This window comes from Elaeis guineensis, chromosome 1 (assembly GCF_000442705.2).
Source record: "Elaeis guineensis isolate ETL-2024a chromosome 1, EG11, whole genome shotgun sequence".
NCBI lineage: Eukaryota > Viridiplantae > Streptophyta > Magnoliopsida > Arecales > Arecaceae > Elaeis > Elaeis guineensis.
The window spans coordinates 165,288,279-165,308,802 of NC_025993.2; the positions used below are offsets into that span (position 1 = coordinate 165,288,279).

The window sequence follows — 20,524 nt, forward strand, 5'->3', positions numbered from 1 at the left end:
GGTGGCGTCGGAGGGCTTTGCTGTGCCCCGCTTGGTTTTTGGGTCGGGGACAAAGTATAAAGCAAAATGGAAATAATTAACTGAGGGAGCACTGAAAAGGTGCGGCCTTGGCTTTAATCGCCCTCTCTCCTCTTGAATGCGTCCAGATGGCACCACCCACGTGCCACGTAAGGCCAGTCCTCTGTTCTTACCCCTTTTTTAAGCTCCCCTCTCTCTCTTGGAGACGAAGAGGGGGTTTACAGGCGGAACGGTCTGTCATCAACGAAAGAGGAATCCTAAAGTTGTGATCTTTGGCGGGACAAGGTATGGTTCGGTCTCCCTTTCCTCATTTCTCCTAGGGTTTTTGGCATCTTCTGTTCCCTTTGTTTTTTTTTTTTTTTTTTTAAATCTTTGAGGGGATTGCATCTGCGTTAGGAAGGACTTCGGGGGCTTCGTAGGGTTCGCATTCCATCAGGATTCTTGTGACCCTTCTGATCTTCGCTTCCTCTATTCGTTTTTCCTTTATTATAATTATTATTTTTTTGGGCAGCGCTTTACTAATTGGATTTTGGACTTTATTGCTTTTCTTTCTATTAAGATTGAATTTTTGCTGGATCGATCCCCAGCCCTTGTTTCTGGCTGCTTCTTTTTTTGTCTTCCTTGCTACAATTGTTTTGCTTTGGGTTTCGGGGAACGGGATTTGATCAAGGAATAGATAACCGCTAATCTGCAGCATTTTGTTTATAACCTACGAGAATCATGCCTCTCTTGGTGGGATTTGGTCCAAAATTCTGTCTTCTAGAGAAAAATTTTACCTTTATATGGATTGGTTTCTCAGTGGATTCTCTTTAGTAATATGATCGCTATGCTAAAGTTGCACTGGAGCTTGATGGTTTTCTCTTTTTTAAATGGTCTTGCTTGATTACTATATTTTTCTTTATTGAAGCTTTATGCTAGAGAAAGATTGATTTCACTGTTGTATTAGGAAGTGTGTGATGGGGGAAGAGGCATTCTATGCTGTCGATGAGGTGCCTCGGTGTAGCATTCTTTCTGAACAATAGAACGAGTTTTGGGTTGTATTGGTCTTATATATTCGATAATCAGTGGTCTGATAAATGGCTTCAAAGACTACTACTAAGACCTGCTCTGACCAGCAACACAAAACACCTGGTAGTCATGAAGTGGAACCAGCTTCCTGCAAGCTTTCCCCTTTGCAAATTCCTAAGACAAGCAAGTCGGAGCCTACCACACCAAGAATATTGCAAAAATCTGTGCTGATGAACACATCAAAAGATACAGCTACTGCTGCTCTAACAGACCCAAAATTGAATCACCACCATAAGGGGTCTACTGGCTCAACAACTGAAAAGGTTCCTGCTAAGGCTACCAAGTCTTCTGAGCCAAACAATTTGGGTCTGAAGCGACCTACCCAGCAAGGTGATCTGGTGGAGCTGCCTCGGTTAAATGGTACTGCAGGCTTGGAAGGCAGTGGAGGTCAAGAGAAGAACAATTGTGAGCAGGATGGTGTGAAGAATAGCTTGGCTTCTGCTCAAGTTAGTGATGGCACCGGCTGTCTGACAAAGACTAGTGGAAATGCTAAGATATGTGACCGTGCTGATTTTATTGAGAATGGCAAGGGCAGCATGTGCAGGGCTAGCACAAGCAGTGATGTGAGTGATGAAAGCACTTGTAGTAGCTTATGCAGTGGTGTAAACAAGCCTCACAAAGCAAATGATCCAAGATGGGAAGCGATTCAGGTCATCAGGGCTAGAGATGGTGTTCTTGGTTTGAGCCATTTCAGGCTGCTTAAGAGATTAGGCTGTGGTGATATTGGCAGTGTGTATTTGTCAGAATTGAGTGGGACTAAATGTTATTTTGCAATGAAGGTTATGGACAAGGAATCTCTAGCAAGTCGTAAAAAGCTGCTTAGAGCGCAGACTGAAAGAGAGACATTGCAATGCTTGGATCATCCATTTCTGCCAACATTATATACGCACTTTGAGACTGATAAATTCTCATGTTTGGTCATGGAGTTTTGCCCAGGAGGAGATCTGCATATGCTTCGGCAGAGGCAACCTGGAAAATATTTTCCAGAACAAGCTGTCAAGTAGGAACCCATATCTTATGATCTCTATTTAGTTATAAAATATGCATATTTTCTTTGTCTATAGAATTTCATTGCATTGGGTTGATGAGCCTTTTTGTTTGCTTGTTTGAAACATGGGTATATGTAAACTATATTGCCTGGTAGTTTTGTTCTAATGTTTCTTTATGGTAAATGAATCATATAATAGAACTCCTACTATTTTCCTTGTCTTACAGACAAATGGTAGTATATCTTTTTTTAAATTACTATGGAGCGACTGACCTGTAAAATGATTTAAAACCAGTTTGCCATATCACTACCAGGTGCTAGGCTACACAATTGGATTACTATTGTAAGTCCCTATTATGTGAATTTCTCTTTCAATTAGTTTATAAGGATATCGTCCCCACTTTTTATCCTCCCACGATATTCGTCATCCAGTCTTTTTCTTTTTAATCCATAAGCTACACTCTACATGTGTTGTCCTATATATGTTTTGCATTTTAATTGATCTGAATGCTTCTGTGCTGCTTCATCTTTTTGGTCATTAATAAATAGAACATTAATTAGAATTTGAAACCAAAATGTCAACCTAGGGATGCAGCAGAAGTTCAACAAAGTCCTCAAATTGTTTGGAACACATGCCGCAGCAAACTGAGGTTCCCTGTTCTCTAAAGATAGTCTATGATCCATTAGGCAAGAAAATTAGTATTTGTTGTTAGCACTAGCTTTGCAGGGAAAAAGAATATGAAGAGACAAATTACTGTTCAAAGTGTTAGAATTACTTGACTTGTGGAAACAGATACAGTAATAGTTCAGTGAAAATAGGATTATGTCCGTCATTAATACTGGCTGATATGACTATGTCATGTAAAACTTGTGAACATAGAATCAAGCGATCAATATCAATAAACAACAAGTGTGTACATACAGGCAATGTTTACTTGTTAACAGGTTGATGTCTTTAGGACCAATGGAGAACTTGTTGACTCAGGCTTTAGTTATGTTGTTCTTTTATTCTCATTAGAGTTGCCAGCGGGCTAGCTTGTGGTTGACTGAGCCCGCCTTCATTTACGTCATGCGAATCTATGTTCAACTTGGCTGTACTGTTATAGACCTTGACTTTATTCCTCATATTCAATCTGATGGGACTTGAGAATCTTTTCAACTTACTGTTTGTGGGAATAAAGGCAGTGCAAAGATGAAACTAACTTTTTGATGAGGAATGAGGTATAGAATCTCTGTGACAGAAAGGGAGAGTAGTTAGTTATTAGATTTTCTTCATTGGTTTTATTCATTTAGGAGGAGTGGTGATCATGATGGATAATTGGTTTTCGGTCAAGTGGATGCACCTAGGTCTAATCCAATAAGATTGTAGCTAGATGAACCTGATTCCAGCCATCCCTGTAAGTGCAATGTTTGACCCTCCCAGTGCATTCCATTTTTATTTCAATGTTTTAGATACGTAGATTGCTTTGATTATTAAATCTAAAAGGCAGTTTGTGTTATCTAATTTTATATTTAGGAGCAGGATATATTATCAACACTTAAATTTTATTATTTATCCAGCCTTATTTCACCCAATGCCATCAATATTAATTTGCATGGTGGGGGTCCAATACATAATTAGCAAGCGGAAATGTTTCTCACTATGCTTTCCGCTTGGCTTAGGTTTATTAGCTTCTTTCAGGTAAATGTAGTGCTGCAAAATTATATTACCATGGGAGTTTTATATTTTTTGTTATTCCTGGAAATAAGTTTCAAATTGACCTATATGTGATTTATTCAAAGCTATTCTGGTTAGCATCTCTACATAAGTTGATGAAACTTGGATTACTTTGCAGCCTAACACATAATGCATGCATGTATATTAGCTGTCCTCTTATATGCTAGTCTGAGTATAAATGTAGATTATGTATTCCATCATTTTGGTGGATTAGGGGTTGGATATTACCTGCCGAGTATAAGCCCCAGTTATATGGTGTTTGGCAAGATTTTATTTTATTATTATTATTATTATTAGGGTTTTGGTGGGGTTTTTTGAGGGGGGGGGGGGGGATCAACCCATGTTGGGGATATCCCCCACATATTCTGCAACAAAACACTGAAACTAAGACATACACTTGCACACACAAAGGCCTTTTGTTAACATAGATGTATACCAGATAACTACTTGCAGTGGCATTTTTATTATCAGAAGACATTTTCCATCTACGCGGCAACCTTCTGATGGATGACATTGTTCATCAATTATTTAGGCATTCTATTGAAATAAGTTCTACCATTCCTATTAAATAATAGTTGATTGTTTCTAATGCTGAAATTATTGTGTTTTGATGCAAAAGGACTATGAGATACATGAAAGGGTTTAAAATTTTGAAAGTGGTAGGCGTCGCTCTTGGAGGAGGATGGATAATGGAGTCTCTTGTCACAAAAATCTTACTCGAGGGTTTGAGACAAATTGTCTTTCTAGATGGTAAGCCATACAAAAGATGGCTGATAGCGGATGCTTGACTGTGTGTGACAGAGAGAGTGGGTGAGTTTTAGTATAATGAAAATGTGGATTCAGGATCCAATTTGACTCTTTCAATGTATGATATATAAAAAAAGGCTTGTCCTTCCGTTGAGAAAAAAAGGTTTTATTTTGTGTCATTTAGCAATTTGCATTCTTTGTTGAAGTAAAGGACTGTTTTCTTTATGAGAGTATTTATTTCGTGACTCTTGTTGCTGGATGTTGAATGTTTTAGGTGATCGTGCTTCAAATGAAAATTTAGGATGTCTTTTCAGGTATACTGAGTTTTTTGGTCAAAATTAGCATTAAAGCTTGCATATCAATTGGTATTATGATTCTTCCTATGCAATTTGTAAATGACATGTTTGGTGCGCAAAAGCTCGCATATCGATTCTTGGAGTTTCACTAGGCTTTTTAGTTATCTGGGAATGGTGCGCAAAAGCTGAGGATGGAAAATTGTAAGTAAAAAAGTACCAATAAACGAAGTAGCAGAGAACAAGAAGAAATCGGAAGTTGGATGGGAATTCTGAACATAAGGTCTGTCTTGATTTTAGAAGAATCGCTTCTAGAAAAGCATCATAAGGCCAAAAATTGAGGTGAAGATTTGAGGAGTAGGAAATATTTTAAAAAGAATAGTAGCTTTTTTTTTTCCATTCTGATCTTATGTGCTGAGGTAGGAAAATCAATGTCAAGAATTGCTTCTGGTGAAGATAAATGGAGGTAAAATTCGCAAAATTATTGACATCGGAACCAGGCCAGTTCCGAGCAGTTTAAGGCTTCTTACCCTTGTATATTTTCTTTTTCCTTCTCCTTTCTTTCCCTTTTCCCTTCTTTCCTTGTTCTTTTTCTTCTACTTGCCTTTTTTTCTTTCCTTTTTTTTCTTCTTTCTTTCCTTTCTTCGTTCCTTTCCTTTTTTCTTTTCTTTTCTTCTTATTTCCTTTATTTCTTTCTTTCTCTCTTTCTTTTTTTCTTGCCGTTTCTTTTTTTCCTCATTTCTTTCTTTTTTCTCTCTTCCATCCTTACTTTCTTTCTTTCGTCCTTTCCCATGTCTTCTCCTTCCTTTTCTTTTTTTTCTTCTATGCTATTTGAGTAGTCATTATTGGAGACTTTCAAATGGTCATAAATCATAATGACCTAAATGCGTCATGTGCCCTGATTGATCTACAAGGATAGTGTTTTGAATTTAAGCATCTAATGATGTGTCAGTCAATACAAAAATACTAGACTTGAATATTCCAAATGATTGCAGATGTCTTACCATTTGTTTTTCTGAGATTTGTTCTCTAGTTATATTTATTTTGTGCTTTCACTCGGTTTAGCTCAAATGGTATTATTTTTGCTAATTCTATTGTGGTTCTTTAAGGATAAATAATTTTCGCTTGAAAATGTTATTGAGAATGATCAAAGTGATTGATGACAGATAAATCAAGTCTTACCAACCGTAATTTTTATTTTTGTTTATTTTGAAGGATGCATCATAGGCTAGTGCTGTAAGAGTCTTTTGAGACAATATCTAAGGAAAAACTTGGAACTTTGAAAGCTTAATGATTTTCTCGATATTTATTTGCATGTTAGATCTCATAGTCTAAGAGTTAAGATAATACTACTTTTGGGTTGGTCTCAGAATCTTTTGATGCCAGCTGTCTGCAATAGTGGTTTGAATAATGCAGATATATAATACCATTAAGTGTTCCATAGAATTTCTAATTATCGCTAATGCTGTTCAAATTTTTTAAATGTCTAAATTTGTTATCTGGAGATGTCTTAAGTATGTTGAACATTCACAAAACCTAATTGGGTACTTTAGAAGTGCACTAAAGTAGTACTTTTAAATATTCATAAATCCTAAGGTACTCGTCAAATGTGTTAAAAAAAAAACAAAAAAAAAAAAGAAGAAAGCCAAAAATTGCCGTACCACTACCGAACTGGGACACATTTGTGTATTGAGTGGTGGTACAGGATAATAATGTGTTATTTCGGTCAGGTTCTGGAGTGGTGCTTGATACCGAAACTGCAGACCTTGGGCAAGGTGGTTGGGATCCCATATTGAATAATGGATCTGTTAGACAGCAAGTTTGATTACTTTGAAAGGAGGTTCATTTAGTTGGCGGTGGCTGGGATTTGCATTTGGTCTTGGGGCATTTTGAAAGATCATTGTTCTTTCTACCATTCAAGTTTATTCTTCCACATGAAATAAATTAGATTTTAACTCATGCTAGGTGTATGTTTACATATGGGAAGTGAAGTTTTTATCTGGTCATTGGTTACAAGAAAAACTCAGGTGAGACTTGTAGACCTACCATAAGGTCATATCTACAGGATAAGATGATAGGTGGATGATCATTACCTTTAAGTGCAAATTACCAGCACACTTTGGAATTATCTGCATCCTCGTGGGGTTGCTTCAGGCCGTCTTAGTCATGTATATGATCACTGCTTGTGGTGGGCTGTTTCCTACTGTAATAAATGCTGGAACTAGCACGCTTTATTTCTTCGTTGGGTACAATGAATTTTGTTTTGCTATTTAAACCAATGAAGGGCATGATACTTAGAATCTTTTTGCATACCTGTGGCACTTAGTAGAGGCATTAGAAGATAAGGGAATAGACAAATTTTGGAGGAATTATGCATATGACATTTCTATAAATGTTCTCATTGAGGATGGTTTTTCTGTATGCCTTGGTTGAAAGGCAATATAGAACGTTAAGGAAAATTATTATTCAGCATGACTGAGATAAATATCTTGGCTGATGGACCGTGTCAAGTCTTTGTTTTCTATGGTGATAGGCTAGGCTATTGGAGTAGCAAGTGTCTAGCTAGATGGAGTGAGGAAAGAAAAAGAAAGCAAAGGGGAAAAGAAATTAAACAGAGAACGCATCCTTTTGAAGAACCTGGAGTTGGGAAGTCTTTATGAGCTTTTGGGACCTTATGACTGTTAGTCAGTCTTCATACTAGAGATACTGATTTGAAGCTGTGATTATCCCAAGTCAAAAAATAAACAGCCTCCTGCAACATAGCATCATTCTTTGTGGTTAACCTCCAAATCAACATTTGGTTGCTTATAAGACATTGTTCGTTGCCTTCTGGCCTAAATATAAGAATACAGAGTAACTAGAAAGATTTTGTTCATCCATGCATTATAATGGGATGTTTGGGCATGCTCATTCACATGAATGCTGCAAAACATCTTGTACGAGGCAGGACTAAGAATTAGACAGTCCATATATTAATTATTTTACAAGATGCAATTCTCACACTACTTTTTAAGTAATTCTGAAACCATCAATCTCCTTTTAATCCAGTTGAGACTCGGACGATCTTTATTTCCATTTTTCTTCATGAGGTCGCATGCAATTGAGTAATTAAAACAAAAATCAATAAATTTCTTGGTTTGGAGATTCAGGGAACATCGCTGATACTTTTTTACAAATGCAGGTTCTATGTAGCTGAGGTCCTCCTTGCTTTGGAATACCTACACATGCTTGGCATCATCTATCGTGACCTCAAGCCAGAAAATGTCCTTGTCCGAGAGGATGGCCACATCATGCTCTCTGACTTTGACCTTTCGCTCCGTTGCGCCGTTAGCCCCACACTTATCAAGTCCTCGAACCCTGACTCTGAAGTTTTCCGTAGGAACAACCCTGTCTACTGTGTGCAGCCTGCTTGCATCAAGTCATCCTGCATCCAGCCTTCATGTGTAGCTCCTACCACATGCTTCACCCCTCGCCTCTTCTCCTCGAAGTCCAAGGAGCGGAAACCGAAGCTTGAGACCGGCAACCAGGTCAGCCCATTACCTGAGCTCATCGCAGAGCCCACAGATGCTCGGTCCTTGTCATTTGTTGGTACACATGAATACTTGGCCCCCGAGATCATCAAGGGTGAGGGTCATGGGAGTGCCGTGGATTGGTGGACCTTTGGGATATTCTTATATGAGCTTTTGTTTGGGAAGACCCCTTTCAAGGGATCAGGCAACCGAGCTACTCTGTTTAATGTAGTCGGCCAGCCCTTACATTTCCCTGAGTCACCAGTTGTGAGCTTCTCCGCAAAGGATCTCATTCGAGGACTGCTTGTGAAGGAGCCACAGAACCGGCTCGCTTACAAACGTGGTGCCACAGAGATAAAACAGCACCCATTCTTTGAGGGCATGAACTGGGCCTTGATACGGTGTGCAAGCCCTCCAGGGATCCCAAAACGCATTGAGATTGAGAGTCCTCCAGCTCCTGCAGCATCAGCAAGCCAGAAGGTCAGAGCTCCTATTGAGAAAGGTTCCAACAACTATCTGGAATTTGATTTCTTTTAGTTGATTCTTCTGAACTGGTGTCATTTTATTGAATGGAGAGAAGATATAGAGTTTCTTAATGTTTTCAGTATGCTAGTGATTTCTTCTATACAGATTTTGATCAGTGTCTGTAATGCTGCTGCTGTTGTCAAGTTGGACTATTTTGATTACAAATCTGTATTCAACAAATGCCAAAAATGATCTTATCTTTATGATCATCATGGAAAGGCCTGCCTTCTTTTATGTGGTCCTGATTGGTTTGTATAAAGGATGTTTGTGCAATGGAAGAATGTCCCATGACCATATTAAAATTGTTCCTTTCATGTAATGGTGAAGAACAACTTCCAAGCATCGACAGGAATCATGGTTGAGGGTAGCTATGTGCGTTGTTTATCTTCTTGATTTATGTTCGAGCTATAAGGGTATCCAGGTGGCTTCCTATGCTAATACTGAAGGTTACAATCCTATTACTTCTCTTTGTCCCGGACTCAGATCAAATCTTATATGTTCTTTGAAGATGGAATGTTATTTTCCACTTCTACGGAGCTATAGAACGGCCGAACGATAAATCATTAGATTAGACTGACGATATGGGATCTACTTGTTGACTGATTTTTTCTAGAACCTCCAAAACAAGAGGAGGCTTTAAGTCCCAATTAACCAATGAGAGAGAGAGCATCGACGGGTTGCTCTCACAGAGCTAGGGGTGCAAATTGGGTGGGTCAACCGGAACCCAACATAAAATTGGACCGGTTTGGGCAGGCTTAGCCATGGCCCAGTTAGGTTTGACTGGAAATTTCTGCGTGACTCGAGCTCAGGTTTGGTTCCTCTCGCTGTTACTTAAAAAAAAAAAAAAAAACAAATAAAAAAAAGGTTCACGTTGGGTTTTGGTTGAGATATTGGCGGCATCCTGACCCAACCCAAACAAGATCTTTTACAGATCGACAATATGACGTGGCTCCATCTTCCAACGTTTCACTGGTGTTTATTCACCTATCCGAAAGTAGGATCTATATTGTGCCCCCATGTTATCATCTCTAGCTCATTTTGTTTTACTTTCAGTATATTTGGTTTGTTGGAAAAGATCCTAGAAAATTAAAGAATTTATAAAAATGGAATGTTGTAGCTGTTTGAATGAGGAACACTAACAATTGCAAAAACAGATAGATTTGGTTAATATCTTCTAATTCTTGGAATTATTTTGTTTTACTTTTCCTTTTCCTTGTTTTTCTGGGTAATCAAATATCTTTAGATATTATTAGTATGGCATAGGAGCACGTAAAAAGTGATTTGGCTAAATTGATCCAGCCAACCCATCCTGACTTGGCATGACCCAACCAAGAGTAATTCTTTGTGCACTGCATGTGGTGCAAAAGGACCGTACCATTTAATAATATTGGGACACGTAGCATACTTAGATGAGACAGATATTTAATATCGCTCAATTTTTTTTTCTTCAATTATTAGTGACGAAAATATCCTTCTCTTCATGGAACAAAGAAAAAATAGTATTATTACTTCTTAATGTCTTGCATGACTTCTTATGAATATATATGATGTCTTGAACCATATATATGACTTCCTATATCTTTATGACATCCTGAACAATATATATAGCTTTCTAACGACTTATATGACTTTCTGTAAATATATATGGCATCCTAAACAATATATATGACTTCTTATGAATATATATGATATCTCGAACAATATATATGATTTTTTATAAATATATATGAAATCATAAACAATATATATGATTTTTTAACGTCTTATATGACTACCTATTAATATATATAACATCCTGAATAATATATATGACTTCCTGTGAATATATATGATATCATGAATAATATGTATGACTTCTTGACGCCTTATATGATTTCTTGATGTCTTATATGACCAATAAAAAGTCATATAAGACATTAGAAAGTTATATATATTGTTCAGGATGTCATATATATTTATAGAAAATCATATATATTATTTAAGATATCATATATATTGATAGAAAGTTATATAAGGTATTAAAAAGCCATATATATTGTTCATGATATCATATATATTCATAAAAAATCATATATATTATTCAAAATGTCATATATATTCACAGAAAGTTATACAAGACATTAAGAAGCCATATATATTATTCAGGATGTCATCTATATTCACAAGATGTCATCTATATTATTCATGATGTCATATATATTCATAGGAAGTCATATAAGACATCACAAAGTCATATATATTCTTCTGAATGTCATAAATATACATAAAATTATATATATGGTTCAGGATGTCATATATACATTCACAGAAAGTCATACATGATATCAAGAAGTAATAATATTATTTTTTCTTTATTTTATGAAGAAAGGATATTTTCGTCACTAAAAATTAAAGAAAGAAAAAGCTGGATGGTATTAAATGTCTGTCCCATTCTTAAGTATGCTACGTGCTTTAATGTAGTTGAGTGGTGCACTCTACATCAATTTTATTACACTACATGCAGTGCACAAAGATTTTCTCCCCAACCAAACCTGATTTTGAATCTGAGCTCAAATAATTGAAGTTGGGTTGGGTTGGGTTGAGATGTGACAAAGGTCTTAAAATCTCAGCCTGGGCCTAAGCTGACCATCGACCCAACCCATCGATTTCAGTTCCCATTTGTAGCCCAATATACCTGTTGGACATCTGATTTGCCTATGGTATTCGATTAATTCTAGGTTTAAACTCACATCTCATTAAGATGTCTAGTAAGTCATAATTTTGTGGAACTGCACGTCAGAGTTGAGGATGGACCTAAACCAAGTTAGAGTTGATACTTGACACTTATATAATATTTTCACATTAATATCTTATTATATACTATCGTGTAATATCATAGTATTATGTTACAGCATATAATATAATATCATCATATAATATTCATATTATAATTTACTAAGAAAATATTTATAATATTAATCTGTATTATATATATTATAAAGTAAGAGGAATTTGAAGGGTGAAATTTTCTAATATCACAAAAAAAAAGTCTTTTTCATCTGCTTATCAATATCCAGATAGCTTTCTTATCAATATAAAATATCCGAACATACAAAAAGAATAATTGCAATCATTACTTGTTAGAATATCATGTTTTCCCAAACAAAAATTAAGATTTAGCTGTTTATACAACTATAAATTAATATCTTTGGGATAACCTTTTCTTACCCCAAACAACTCATGATCAATTTAAACGTGGCCCAACAGTTGTAAGGACTAGGTTAGATAAGTGAGACTCGGGAAGTCAAGCAGGTCAAATTAAGTCATGACAGCTAGGCCATGGATGGGTATGGGCTTGGAAGAAAAGTATTAATTTCAGATTAGGCTTGATATAACTCAAATCTTGTATATTATACTTTTAATTTGACTTGACCTGAGCTGAACCCATCTTGACCTATTGCTACCCTGGAAAAGGTTATAAATGACCAACGACCTTGAAAATTTCTCCATTCATTTCTTCTCATATAATAAAAGGAGAAGCAACGATCCTACTAAAGATTTAGCATTGAGCTTTCTAATCCTACAAATTTGAAGTGAACCCTAGGTCAATTAACAGAATAAAGTAGAAGTTGAAAAACAACTCATTCGTGGTTCCATGCCCCTCAGCTGGTACTGGCTGTGGTTTCATGCCCCTCACGTCTAAGATTCAAGCCATAATGGGAGTCGATTAAATGAAGGGATTTTCTTGGATGCCTAGACGTGGGTGTTTGGGTTGGCTGTTGGATCGGTTGATGCTTTGATGGGATTGGGGTGACGTACTCATCTATATGGTGGGGAATGGTTAAGCTATCTTTGTTGTCACCATGCATCGAATATTCTCCAATGGAGTGGAGGTTCTCATGATCACGTCCAGAGAGAATAACTACACTGGTCGCCTCCCGATTTCTTTTTTGTACCCAAAAAAAAAAACAACTCGTTCGTGGTCTCCCACTCATTCACTATTACTTTATTCATTAAAGTTAATAGTTCCTAGTATTTGATCTCAATGAGGTCATGAAGCAAAATTGCTACCCACATCCTTAGGAGTGCAAACAAGTCGAGCTATTTGTGAGTTACTTGAGCTCAACTGAGATTCAAACTCGACTCGACTAAACTATTATCAAGCTTGAATAGCAAAATACTTGACTCGAAGGCTCGCAAATTGATTTGAGTTTATATATATTTCTAATAATATTATTTTTTATTTATAATATATATATATTGATTATTTTATATATATTCTTAATAATATTATTTTTTATTAATAATTTATATATAGTAATTATGAGTAGACTAAGGTTCAAATTCGAGCTTGAGTATATTTAAATTGATATTTCAATCAAGTCCGATCGATATCGAGCATTATTTGTTTTATCGAGTCAAGCTCGATCTTCAAATAACAAGATTCGATTGATTTTGAGTCGAGATTCGAGCTCGAGCCTTTAGCGATCCAACTTGGCTCAACTTAATTGCACCATTAACGTACCATCGCATAACCTGATCATTCAATAAGATTACACAAGAAAAAAAAATGGAAAACATAGTAAGACTTTGCAATACATTTATATCCATAAGTACTGGCTAGTTGAATACATATAAACATTAATATGACTCGGAACAGATGATAGTCGACGTGGCAGATTGACCGCTTAGAATTTGCTCCGAAGTCTCCACCCTAGCAAACCAGCTTCCCACTATATCACCAATCTAGATGTGCATGGAGATGTCTAAATCTTCCTCTATCTAACAACAGCTGATCCATAATCACAAACGATTTCCATAACCATGGATTCACGAAAAATGGTGCATGGGAGAAATGAGAATCACTCGCATGATATCTTTAAGATGTGCAATTAGTTATCCAAAATGATCAATCCACACATTCCAAGATTCCATAATAGTAGATATTGACTTTTGCCTATATAAGCCATCTGGAGGGACTCTCTATGTAAGTTTTAAAATCAAATTCTAAATCTTAAGCTCCAAGTTTTAAGTGTTCTTGAGTTCTGATTACTCTACCACTCTTACAGCATCTCCACTATTTTTTTAAAGTTTTCTGACTTAAGCATCAAAAACTATCTCATTAGATACTCTCCAATAAAAAGACTTTCTTATTTATGATATTTTAAGACCAAATTTAGCATCAGCATGAAGGCCGAGCTTGGCCTCCTTCCCTTGGCCATCTTTCGGATGCAATCAACTTTATAGTGATCATCTTTTTATCTCGATGACCACCATTCACCAGCTTGAGAGGCATACCGAGATCTCCAACAAACTTCTTTGATCCACTTGGCACCCCGTCGAGCCCTTCAAGATATCAACCAGCTTGATATCCTAGTCAGATCAACACCTAGCAACAACAATTACATATAGCCACTTTGGAATTATTTAATTAAAGTAAAAAGTTTCAACTTTTATTATTGGCTATGATTGTATCGTCCTTAGAATATACTCTTGCTTTAAGTAATTGAAGTATTGCCATTGATGTTTTACCAAAAAAAAAAGGTATTGCCATTGATGTCGGTGGTTTCCAAAACTTTAGGTTTGGAATCTCCCCTTATGCCTCTATATTTACGCAACAACTAGAGAGAGAGAGAGAGAGCTGGTGTGGTTTGATGCATGTTTAGCTGGGCCAAAGTTCTTTGCCTTTTTCTTTTCTTATTAAAGGTCTAGTTGTCGGGGGAGTATCATAAAGACAGGCTTATATTTTCCACGCAAAAAATGGATTCACCTTCTTTCATATGAATTCACTGTTTGATCAGGCATCGGTCATTTTGAGATTCATGCAAACAATTGAATGAAGAAGTTTAGAATATTTGGAGATTTATGTAAAGTATGATCCAATGATCGATATCATAAAAGAAGATCAATTATTTTTTAAAAAAAAAATATAATCAAAATATTGGCATAATGCCACGCAGCTTGCCATGTGTCAGCATGATATTCAATTTCTAACTCGGTAGCCATGCTATGTTGCAAAAAATTTAAGTTATACCGCCATCCTGTGAAAGCACCACCATGACTAATATTGGAAGACAAGAGTCACCATCGAGTAAACACCTCTCTACCCTTTTCCAAGGGTGGTCCTATTTTTCTGAACTTTTAGTATCAGACATTGTCACTTCACACGCATTAGTAGATCTCCTGCTCATTAATTCCATACTTTAATCTATAGAGAAGTCTCCCAGTTTAGTGAGAGTGTCGATGAGGTGTCACCTCTATAAAAATTTTATGGGATAATAGAACTTACATGAAGATGAAATCATTGAAGCTGTCAAAGATTTTTTCCCTCAACTTGCCGAATCAGCCTGCAACAGTATCTTGCAGTCATCTGCAACCTGCAACCAAAAAGAACGAAGCCGGATGTGCTCTTGTTGTCGTCGAGCAACATTTTGATTTTCTAATCCCAACTCCAAGAGTTCTCGATGGGGAGGACCTCACAAATTTTCAGATGAGTTAGGGACCAAGTCCATAAGGATGTCTTTTTATAACGTGCTTCACCCATCAGAGACAGTATCTGAATCAGTCTCAAAGACCGAAAAATAGATGTTATTCATAATGATTGTATAGAGATTAACTTTATCACAATAACCATCAAGTATATCCTCAATTTATTGGAGGCTTATCTTTAGTCAGAGTCCAAATGAATAAAACCAACTAAAATAAATGCTGATGCATGTTAGTGTGGGCCACATATGAATGGAGCTTAATCAGATAAATTTCAATATTCTCCCACTTAGCCCAATCTAATACAAGTATCTTTATTTTAATTATTTAAAATATTTCAAAAACTTTTGATAAAAAAATTCTCTGGATCTAAAAATTAAAAAACTAACGTGGATCCACATTTAAAAAATTAATTACTTTACAAGATATACACTGCATATTTAATTACAAAATAATCATCAAAGTGAATCATGGCAGCAAATACGTCATCAATCAACACACGACCTTCTATGCATCACAACCTAATGACATCTAATAATCAAGTTTTTTATGTGAAATTTTACTTTATGAATAGATGAAACTTTATAGCTATTCCTTAATCATCTTTATATCACATGGTAAACAGTTGATCCGCATAAAATAAAATAAACTAAATTTATTATGCAATCTAATATGATGACTTTATACATAGTATCCAGTACATATCATAAAATGAGTTATATCCATATGATCCATATGAACTCTCAAAATCCTAAGAATGAGTTCTTTAGTCACTGGATCTATAACTATCAGCTCTGTATAATATATTCTATAGACACTGTGTCTTTTATTCTCTCATGAAGAGTCAAGTATTTAACACCAATATACCTGCTGATGCTTGCACTCTCCGTACTGTAAGAGAATTTTATTATAAAATTATTATCATAGTATATCTTTATCGATTTGCTTAATAAAATCAACAACTTTAAGTTCTGTGATAAATTTTAACAATCATATAGCTTGTGAGGAAGTCTTATATAGGCTACGTACTTTGCTTCTATAGTGGATATAGTGAATAAGATCTTATTTTACACTCATCCATGATATAGCACCTCTTGTAAGTAGAAAGATATATCTAATAATAAACTTCCTACGATCGGTGCATCTAGCAAAGTTTGAATCCTGATAGCCTATTACTTCATGATGATCAGACCAACTGTATGTGAGCACACAAACTTTTATTCTTTACAAGTAATGCATGATTTTCTTTGCAATTTTTTAATCTCCTTTTCCGGATCATGTTGATAATGTCCAAACATTGATACAATGAAAGTAATGACTTGATGCATACAAACATAAGCATCGATTAAAATCTAAACAACTGATGTATAGGTTATGAATTTTATTTTTTTTTTCTTTATCTTAATTTTTAGATATGGAGCTTTATTAATTTTATTATCCTTTACTATATGAGCACATCCAAAGGAACAAATTTTCATCCGAATTCAATACTATAGAGATGTGTGTCCTTTAAGATAGTCCAAATAACTCTAAGGATCTATCTCTATAAATCTTAATATCGATTATATAAGCGGCTACACCCATATCTTTAATCTCAAAATTTAGGGATAGAAATTGTTTGATATTCTTAAGTAGACTAAAAATACTACTGGTAAATAGAATATTATCTATATAATTCTAAAATTATGAACTTACTCCCAGTGATTTTCGGGTATATATATTAATAGTATTTTCTTTAAATCCAAAGAAAATGGTTATCCCATTAAATTTGAAATATCACTGTATGAAAGTCTATTTAAGTCCATGACTGAATTTCTTTAATCTGCAAACCATGTACTCTTATCTACTGACCATAAAATCCTCGGGTATAGACTTTTTTTTTTAGATTGTTATTGAGAAAAATTGTTCTTATATCCATCCGATATAGCTCTAAGTCAAAAATGAGCTACTAAAGCTATGATAATTCTAAAAAATAGTTTCTTTTAAATCAATGCCTTTTTTTGTGTGAATTCTTTTGCTATAAATCTGATTTTATCTTATTTGACCTTCCTATTAGAATTTTTTTGGTCATATAGATCCATTTGCAACTTATTAGTCGCATCCTTCAGATAGGACAACTTATTTTCAGATATGGTCATTATTTATAGAGCTTAATATTTTCTTTTATAGAATCCAACCATTATAAGGAGTCCTCACCTTTCATGGATTATAAGAACATGTTAAGGTCATATCTTTTTCATCCATATTAGTCAAATACACCACATAATTTGAAGGTGTGTTAGATTTTCTTATTCTAATAGATTTCTAAAGAGTTGTCCATTTTTGGCGGTGGCTAGATGGTTGTTTTTTTTTTTGATAATAGAAACCTTATGGAGTGAAACTTAATAAATTGGTAGTTCCTTCTGAATATTATTCAAAGGAATAACTATAGAAATCATTACTTTTGTCTGCTTTTCAAGGCTAGAATTTAAGTCCTATCTTTTCTCAAAGATAATGTCTCGAGGTTCTCCACTCATACCAAATATGCCATCCTTTAAAAATCTAGTTTTATTTTTCTACTATCTATGATGCATGAGATGGATAATAGAATCTATATTCTTTTGATCTCTCTAGATAACCAATGAACAAATCATTGGTCATTCTTTAGATCAAATTCTTTAAATCAAAAATCTTTTTTTATGGATTATAAATCTTAGCTTCAATTGAACAACCCCATATATACATATATTTCAAACTAGATTTTCTACTAGTTCATAACTTATAAGAAGTCTTTTAAACTACTTTAGTAGGGACTTTATATAAAATATATGTATAGCTGTATTTACAACCTCACCCCATAAATAATTAGGTAGAGTAGAATAACTTATCATAACCCGAATAATTTTTTTAAGCGCGTGTTTAATTTCTTCTTTCAGCTACATCATTTTGATTTGATGTGTTTTGACATTATATACTAGAATACAATACTAGTTTCTCTAAGAATTTTGCTAATGGTCTTGAGTTTTATTATATCTCTATATAGCTACTATAGTACTGGCCACCTCTATTGGATTAGACTACTTTAGTTTTTTTTTTTTATTGTATCTCTATCTTTATTTTGAATTCTTTAAAGGCCTAAAAAATATCAGCCTTATCAAATATAAGGTATAAATATATATATCGTGAATCATCAATAAGTGTGACAAAATACTTGTTAAATATGAAAAAAGATTTGCATGCAATCATGTGAATGATTTTCAAAGTTCTTTTACTTATTTTGGTACCCTTTCTTCAATGTATATGTCTGCTTTCCCTTTATGCAGTGAACACATATCATAAAATTAGTGAAGTTTAATGATCCTAAGATCCTATCCTTCACTATCCTTTTGACTCTTTCTTTCAGAGGTATGCCCCAGCCTCTAATGCCAATGCCATAACACAGAAGAGTTTTTCAAAAAGAATATGAAAACAGCTTCAGAATCTAAGACTATCCTATAGCATCTAACCGTCTTAATAAGTAAATGTACTTAATATTCAATAAAAATGGATCGTTCACTTTCAATTAAATGCTTTTTTAATAGAAAGTCCTAAATATTGTTGGCAATGTGCATAAATTCACTAGAGTCAATGCACCAGATGAAATTAAGAACCTTTACAAAATTAAATTCAAAACACACACAATAGTAAATGGTATTATTTTTTTGCAGTCATTTTTCATACTTGATGCAGTTTTACTTAGGTGTCCCTTCCTTTTGCAGAAAAAGCATTTGATAACTTTATTAATGGCCTTACTTAATGCCACAATGAATGCTTTCTTCTCTTGTGCCTTGGGTACGTCTTTATCTTTATCTATTTTTTCACTAACTTGATATGAATCAAAATTCACGATTTTATCTTTTCTTCTATCAATCTCTTCTTCACTTACACACAAATAGTCAGTAATTCATTAACTGTCTAATCCTCATTATATAAATTATAAAAAACTTTAAAGAGATCATCCTCTGATAGAAGAGAAGTAAGAATAAAGTGAATCAAAAACTATCTGATATGAAAATTTTAATATCAGATTACTATGCTGTAATTTTTCTCATCTCCATAATATACTCACAGATGTCGATCTTTATCTTGTTAGAGCTTATCGATTTCTGCTTCATAATATCCAGAAAAACATATGCCTTATGACATGAAAGAGTGGATCCCCTAATGTACCATGTTAGATTTCTCATGGAGCAAATTGAGGCGATTGGAATACTCACATATCTCAAAAGCTCTTTCATTCTGATGTATTTTTATCCATAAATGGTGAAGATTTATCTACTTGAAACATCATATCAAGATCAGCACATTTTAATGTGAGCATTAATCTCTCTTTCTATTCCAAAAAATTCAATCTATTAAGAAAAAGAATTTTTCTATGCTACTATTAATAATTATGAAAATTAATGCCGCAAATAATACATACTCATATTATCATCAAACAACGAGACTTATTAAACTTTATCCAAATTAAATAAATTTCTTGATATTTAACTTTAGCGAGCAGCCAGGTACGTTATTATGTCTCTCCTTTGGATGAGTGCCATAATATACGAGTGGCTATATCCGTTTAGTGATCTATCATATCACTAGTGAGCCTAATAAGATATGCATATTGGATACAAGCAAACACTATACTTTTGGATATGAAAATGTTACTTAATCCAACATCTGCCATTTTAGCCATCTAAGCATCGAATATGAAGATACTCCTTTGGGAGCTGATCAACATTTCAGTAGCTTAGATGCAATTGTGACACTATTAAAAATTTATTGGATCAATTATTATCTAGAATTATACTTTATAGTAAATTTTGATTTTAAGAGTTTGTGATCACTCTGATGATCGCACCAAAACAATCAAACTAAAAACTTTCAATTCTTTATAAAAAGTGTCAATAAATTTTACATGCTAAACATGGCGTAAATATATCATCAAGAACATGATCATAGTCGTGCAATGATTTATTCGCATATAAATAAATCAAACAGCATATAAATTAACCATATAATTTGCAAATATATACAATTATGCAATAAAACCATATATCAGGGATCTTATCATAATTATTAGAAAATCTTTATATAATAAAATTTATTACAGGGTCTAAATAATAATTTAAAGATCTTTATATAATAAACTATATTACAAGGATTAGAAAAGCAATTTAGAAGGACC

The 20,524-nt window shown here is 34.5% G+C and overlaps 1 protein-coding gene across 3 annotated transcripts; it reads left to right on the forward strand.

Annotated features, from left to right (window-relative positions):
* On the forward strand, positions 1 to 9,107 carry LOC105060525 (serine/threonine-protein kinase D6PK). 3 transcript variants are annotated; one of them, XM_010944281.4, is made up of 3 exons: positions 1 to 303; positions 926 to 2,086; positions 8,013 to 9,107. In XM_010944281.4, the coding sequence occupies exons 2-3, from the start codon at positions 1,095 to 1,097 to the stop codon at positions 8,875 to 8,877; spliced, it is 1,857 nt and encodes a 618-aa protein (XP_010942583.1). In that variant the 5' UTR covers positions 1 to 303; positions 926 to 1,094; the 3' UTR covers positions 8,878 to 9,107. The 3 variants fall into 3 exon arrangements, with proteins under 3 accessions (XP_010942583.1, XP_010942581.1, XP_010942584.1); XM_010944279.4 differs by having other exon boundaries at positions 965 to 2,086; XM_010944282.4 differs by having other exon boundaries at positions 969 to 2,086.
* The last annotated feature ends 11,417 nt before the right edge of the window (positions 9,108 to 20,524 follow it).

Excerpts from the sequence above, each read along its gene's own strand:
- LOC105060525 (XM_010944281.4), top strand. The coding sequence starts at position 1,095 with ATGGCTTCAAAGACTACTACTAAGACCTGCTCTGACCAGCAACACAAA. Across the intron at positions 2,087-8,012 it reads TTTCCAGAACAAGCTGTCAA|GTTCTATGTAGCTGAGGTCC; the intron begins GTAGGAACCCAT and ends TTACAAATGCAG.